Source organism: Antechinus flavipes, chromosome 3, assembly GCF_016432865.1.
Source record: "Antechinus flavipes isolate AdamAnt ecotype Samford, QLD, Australia chromosome 3, AdamAnt_v2, whole genome shotgun sequence".
In the NCBI taxonomy this organism is placed as follows: Eukaryota; Metazoa; Chordata; class Mammalia; order Dasyuromorphia; family Dasyuridae; genus Antechinus; species Antechinus flavipes.
Window position 1 is genome coordinate 426,891,045 of NC_067400.1, and position 6,751 is coordinate 426,897,795.

A 6,751-nucleotide genomic window follows, 5' to 3' on the forward strand; every position below is an offset into this window, starting at 1 on the left:
GCATTATAAAGAGGAAAAGTGGGAAGAGATTCAAGTGTAAGGTTGTGTTTTGTTGTAAGCACATGGATCTGGCTGACTTAAAGCAGTCTTCTTCCCATAGAAGGTTGCAGAAGGAGTACAAGTTTTCATTAATTTTTTTTAAAACCTCTTTTTAGGCTGTTGATGCTCTAAACTAGGGGTCCTCAAACTACGGCCCGCGGGCCAGATGCAGCAGCTGAGAATGTTTATCCCCCTCACCCAGGGCTATGAAGTTTTTTTTATTTAAAGACCCACAAAACAAAGTTTTTGTTTTTACTATAGTCCGGCCCTCCAGCAGTCTGAAGGACAGTGAACTGACCCCCGATTTAAAAAGTTTGAGGACCCCTGCCCTAAACCATGGAAATAGCTGATATTGCTTTGTCTTTGGTGCACAGTTTCCATTTTCTAGAATTTTGAAAGATTGAGGTTTAGAAAAAATGGCCAGTTTTCCATCTTATTGGTCATGTATCAAAAGTTCTCTAAAAATGATTAATTTCTTTAAAATAAAATAGCATGCATTTTTCCATAATTCCTTTAATATTAATTTGTTAGCTATCCTAATTAGATTATTTATTCCTAGAGCACGATCCCTGCTTTCCTGCTTCTACAATTTTGACTCTTGCAGTTCTTTCTACCTAGGATACTCATTTTCTCATCTTACCTTCTCTCCTAAACTATTTAAGATGCAAGACACCTTCCCTAATCTTTTTGTTTCTCATGCAGAAGAAATTTTTTCTTCCTCTGAACTCTCAAAAGAGAGGCATTTTATTTATATCCATAAGACAGGAAGGATAGATTCTGATATCTTCTTTCCTTTAAAGCAGAAATGATGGTCCAGACCTGTGACTTTTATTTATGTAGTGAATTTGGGGTAAAACACCCCTCTATCAATGCAGCTCAGCAATTCAACTGTAAGTTATGATGTTAGAACAAGTTTTCTTAACTTTTTTTATATCATGGACCTCTCTGTCAATCTAGTGAAACATACAGACTCCTCTTTAGAGTAGTGTTTTTAAATGCAAAAAATAAAATACAGGCTTACAAAGGAAGTCAATTATAGTGAAGTACAGTTCCTAAAGTATTAAAAAAATTCTCATAAACCCTTGGTTAAAAAAATATCTTTTAGGGAGTTGCTTAAGTCATTGAAATGGCTTGTCCATGGTCACAGAGCTAATGTTTGTAAGAGTCAGGACTTGAGACCACCTCTTTCTGACTTTAGGTTTGATTCTTCATCTACGTATATAATGCTACCTCTCATTATATGTGCCTCTCTCCCCAAAAAAGAGTTCTTTCAAAACCAAAACAAAGTATTTTAAGCCTTTCAGAAGCAGTATGATATATTAGATTGTGTTCTGAGCATCAGGAAAGGATTAAATGTTAACTCAGAGGCTTACTAACTTTGTGACCCTGGCCAAGCCACCTAATCTTTATCTTTCTTATCTTTGAAGTGAAGTGTTTGAATATATTGTATTACTTACTGTTTAGGGAAGAAGGTGGAGAGAAAGGAGAGAGGAAAAGTTGGAACACAAGGTTTTACAACAGTGAATGTTAAAAACTATCTTTGCATATAGTTTGAAAATAAAAAGCTATTACTTATTTTTAAAAAGCAGGGGGTTGGACTCAGTGGTCACTAATGCCCCTTCCAGCTGAAGATTTTATATTCTAGTTTTACACCTCAGTAAAAAAAAAAAAAAAACTGCTGATAGATAAAAAGTTAGTATGATAGATATATAAAAGTTCTTCACCAAATAAAAGTTCTTCACCAAATAAATGGAAGCTGAGGTGAAAGACCAGAACTACTTGATAAAACAGAATTTTAAAACATATATAGAGTTATTGATTTTTTTTTGTTTCTACAGCACCTGAATTCCCGTCTCTACCTCTCCCCCTCCAGAAATGTATCTTTTATACCATATATTAGATAATAGATTTATTAGGATAAAGGTTTTTTAAAGTAAGAATAATAAAGAGGAGAAAAAAAATTAGCAAAACTGATTATTACATCAGAAACATGCATCTAAAATGTGAAATTTTCCATGGGCATAGGATATCTTTCCTCACCCCCACAGCTCCCCAAATTCTGCAAAGGAGTAGTAGGAAAATGTTTATTCCTTTTTGTTATTGGGAAGCCAAGCTTGTTCTTTGTCATTTTACAATATATATATTTTTGAAGTTTTATGATTCTATTTACATTTTTGTAGACAATGTATATATAGCTCTTTTGACTATTTACTTTCCATATTTCTTTGGATTTATCATTGTTACAATATAGTACTATTCCAGTATATTCTCATATCATTTTAAAACCATTTCCTAAATGGTAGATATCAAGTTTTGCAAGTTCTTTGCTACCACAAAAAGTGTAGTCAGCATGTATACAACTTGTGTACTTCTTACAAAGTATCCAGTAGTTTTGTGGGTATTAGTGTTACATTGAGGATCCTTATGTTTTCAGGGTTTTGATAGTCTTCCCATATTTTAGTATTGAAAAAATATGAATAGATATTAAATCCTTTGGGGGAGTCATAGATGAGATAGATCATAACCTCTTTTCTTATACAGTTATTTCAGATATCATGTAAATATTCTTGCAAATTGTGTATGTTTTCAATTACATATTTTACTCAAGTATTTGTGTAGTTGAGGAAAAAGTAATAAGAACATAAAATTTTAGAAATGGAAGGGATATCAGAAGTCATATAACTCCTTTGTTTTATAAACATTAATTTAATTTAGCTAATTAGTGAGGTGACTAAGTAAACTAGGATTCACATCACCTGCCATTTTATTTGTTCATAAGATAAGCTAATGATTTGAAATAGGCTTATATCAATGTGTTTTTATATTAAGTACTTTATTTTACAATTGAACCATTATTCTTATATGTCTGCTTGATATCTAATAGGATTCTTTTCTCCATAGTATTTTGAATACTCTGCGCAACATGAAATTAGGCATAGCATCCAACAGGAGTTATGTCTTCATGCTGCTCAAGGCCCGGTTCAGTTGAATACATGTAGCTACAAAGGTCAGAAAACACTTACCATTGATGTACAGAAATGGGAGATTCAAAAGGTATTTGTTAATTTACATCTTTCTTGAATTATTTTTGTTAGGATGCAAATATTTGCACACCTAATAAGGGAATATGTAAAATGTCAGTTCATTTTTAGTACCCATCAGAAATTTTCTGCCATGTTAACTATGTTATTGTATAAATCTACTCAAAATATTTTATACATATTGTGTTGATGAGCTTACAAAATTTTTCTATCCATCTTTTTCTCCATACTTCCTATAAATATCTCCACAAGTTGTTTATTCATACGACTTCACAATTTCATGGCTTATTCTAGTTAATACTTTCTTTGTATTATTAATCTCTTTATTACCCCTTAAAACAATATTTTAATACTTGTGATACATTATGCATCTTTTTTGTTTCTCTCTTGGAGAAAAGAAATTTTTTATTCTTGCCTTCATTATTCTAATTACTTGACACTTTCTCAATTTTGGGGGGCCAGGCTCAACTCAGGCCTTTTTAATTAAGATTCTAGGTTAGAATTCAGTGATACACTTTTGTGGGTCATAAAATGAAATAAAATTTTACAACTTAGAATGATTAGAAAGATTCAATTCTTAAAGTTAAGGTACTAATAAAATGCTGTCCTTCTGCACTTCTTCATTCACAATGGCAGCCAGCCGCATTGGTCAGAAAGGACAAATTATGCTAAGTGTTCCAATACCATAGCTAAATCCAATACCAAAGTAGGGTCCTACATTGGATCTATTAGACCTCAAAATACAAGAAAGACCAATAATGGTCCTGAGAGTGACTCTTCCTGCCTCTAAAAAGAGAAATAAACCCACCTGACATAAAACAAGTGCCATTCCTACTATACTCAGGAACCTGGTGATAAATGCCATTTCTCCTTTATAGCTAAATGTGCCTTTTAAAAGTTATCTATAAAGTTAAAATCTTAACTTTAAAATCTAGATCATATATAATCTTACATAAAACAAATTCATTATTTCAAGAATAGTGTAAGAAGACTTTTTTTTTAAGTTAAGCCTTAAGAATTATTTAATTGATGTTATTTTTCTGCTTCAGGTACATTTCCTTAATTATTTGGTTCTTGGGTAGTTAGGATTTTTAAAAATTCCTTAATCTAGTACCTTCATGTAAGTTTTCAAATACTGTTGTGATCAAAGTGATATAACTGTAAAGTATCTGAGAAGCTATGAAACTATTTGTAAAAGTTTTTGTCATAATAAAGAGAAAATTATTTAACATACTAGAAGTGATGTGAGGCTCAATGTTCTGTTATAACAAGAATTTGAAATTTGTTTGCTATTGATCAGTATGAAACTGAGTGCCTCTCTCTCTCTCCTTTTCTTTTTTTTATCTTCCCTCCAGGATCAACTATTATACAATCCATCATTAAACCTGTGTCTTACAGGAAATGGAGAACATCCAAGCTTGGTGCCATGCAATCCATCAGATGTATTCCAGCAATGGGATTTTGTCAATCAGTCTTAAGTGTTACTTAGAATTAGGAAATTTTTAAAAGGAGATATACTTTCTTATAAAACTGTGACTAGGCATACACTGTAGTTTTGGAAAATTATGCAAAAGCAGCTAATTGTAACTTATTCCAAGTGCATTTTTCCTTATTTATATCTTTAAATGTGCAAGTGGCGTCACTGCTACAGAAATCCCTTAAGGTTCTGTTCTAAAGCACAATAATAACTAGAAATACCAAAGACTATTTTTTTTTTTGAGATATCCAGGTTTAGGGAAAAGATGTTTACAGTATGCTGAAAGTTAATTTGCAGAATAAGGTGGTGTTCGTGTGTCATGTCTTTAAACAAAGATACATACAGATATATACACACACACGACTTAAAGATATTATATTTCCCCAAGTTTCTGGGGAGTTAGTATAGATTTGATACTGTATTTTTTTAATGACTTAGAAATTGATCAATGAAGGTCAGGTATTGACCTTTATATGTGGTGTGCAAACCAGAAATTTTTATAGGTCTAGGATTTATATTTTTATTTAAATATACAAGTAATTGATTTTTGCCTTTGGCACACTTGTCTGGCAAGTGTTTCTTAAACATGATAATAAATGAATAAGTTGGTAGAGGAATATTTTTAGCATTTCAGTCTTGGCAGATTTTTAACACTACTGTTTTCAAGTCCAGTACCTGTTCTTCTTGAAGCACTTATGTCTTCCTTTAATGACCTTTCTTAGATAACCTTATTGTATGTTTTCCTTAAGCAACATTTTAAAAAAACTTTTCATAAGTGACTTTCTATGGAAACGGTGCTTTCTAATATTGGCCTCTTCTTTTTCTATTGTAATTCGTTAATCTTGTATGTTTGTGAAATTTAAATTCAAATGCAAAATTCGAGAGTCTTTTGAACACTAAGTTTTATTTGCTACTGATTCAATTACAAAAAAGTCCTTTTTATGACCTCTCTTTCTTATCAGAAAAGCTTTATTTCTTTTTGTCTAGTGAAAAACATAATAAAGAAATCTTCAATACAGTTTCTTTCATTTTGTGATTTTTCTTATCTGGATTAAACATTTAAAACGATAAAGGAAAGGGGGCAAAAAAAAAGTTTAAAATTTGCTAAGCTTTTGTAGTTTAAAATTTTTTTTTTTGATTCAGAATTTTTTTGTGGATTGGTGGGGATGGGCAGTGTCTTACATCTCATACACATAAGAGGAAGATAGGTATAGCAAAAAGTTAAAAAAAAGATATAGATTAATAGAATCACAAATTCAGATTCTGAAACTTAATTTCTCTCTTGCTTAATTTCTTTATTGGTTTAAAGTGGAGAGAGAAATATAAAAATGCTGATGACTATTGTTGCCCAAAGTATTTCTGAGGGATAGTATATCCCTAGATATGTATATATTTATTTATTTGTTTGAAAAAAATTAGTTGCTCACTTTACCTAAAACATTTATTTTCCAGAAATGACTTTTTTTTTTTTTTTTACAAAATTACTATTTATTTCTTAAATAACATTTTAAAATATTTCAAAATATTAATGATATGTGATCTCATTGGTGTACTCTTTCTCACACTGGATAACAACCCATCACCTCATTTTTTTTTATTATAGCTTTTTATTTACAAGCTACATGCTGGGTAATTTTTCAGCATTGACAATTGCAAAACCTTTTGTTCCAATTTTTCCCCTCCTTCCACCCACCCCTTCCCCCAGATGGCAGGTTGACCAATACATGTTAAATATGTTAAAGTATATGTTAAATACAATATATGTATACATATCCATACAGTTATTTTGCTGTACAAAAAGAATCGAGCTATGAAATAATATACAATTAATCTGTGAAGGAAATCAAAAATGCAGGTGGACAAAAATAGAGGGATTGGGAATTCTATGTAATCTTGTTGTTGCTGTGTATAATCATCTTCTGGTTCTGTTCTTTTTACTTAGCATCAGTTCATGTAAGTCTCTCCAGGCCTCTCTGAAATCATCCTGTTTCTTATAGAACAATAATATTCCATAACATTATTATTATTCTATATAGTGGTTCATAGTCATCTCTCAGAGTTCTTTTGCTGGGTGTAGCTGCTTCAATTTATTACTGCTCTATTGGAACTGATTTGGTTCATCTCATTGTTGAAGAGGGCCACGTCCATCCGAATTGATCATCATATAGTATTGTTGTTGAAGTATATAATGATC

The 6,751-nt window shown here is 31.4% G+C and overlaps 1 protein-coding gene across 1 annotated transcript in view; it reads left to right on the forward strand.

The window, feature by feature from the left end:
- The window catches only part of GALNT3 (polypeptide N-acetylgalactosaminyltransferase 3), a 53,763-nt gene extending 48,188 nt beyond the window's left edge, over positions 1–5,575 (forward strand). The window contains exons 10-11 of the mRNA XM_051986238.1: positions 2,941–3,093; positions 4,436–5,575. Coding sequence (XP_051842198.1) covers positions 2,941–3,093; positions 4,436–4,558 — 276 coding nt within the window. The 3' untranslated portion in view covers positions 4,559–5,575. The remainder of the gene's footprint in view (positions 1–2,940; positions 3,094–4,435) is intronic.
- The last annotated feature ends 1,176 nt before the right edge of the window (positions 5,576–6,751 follow it).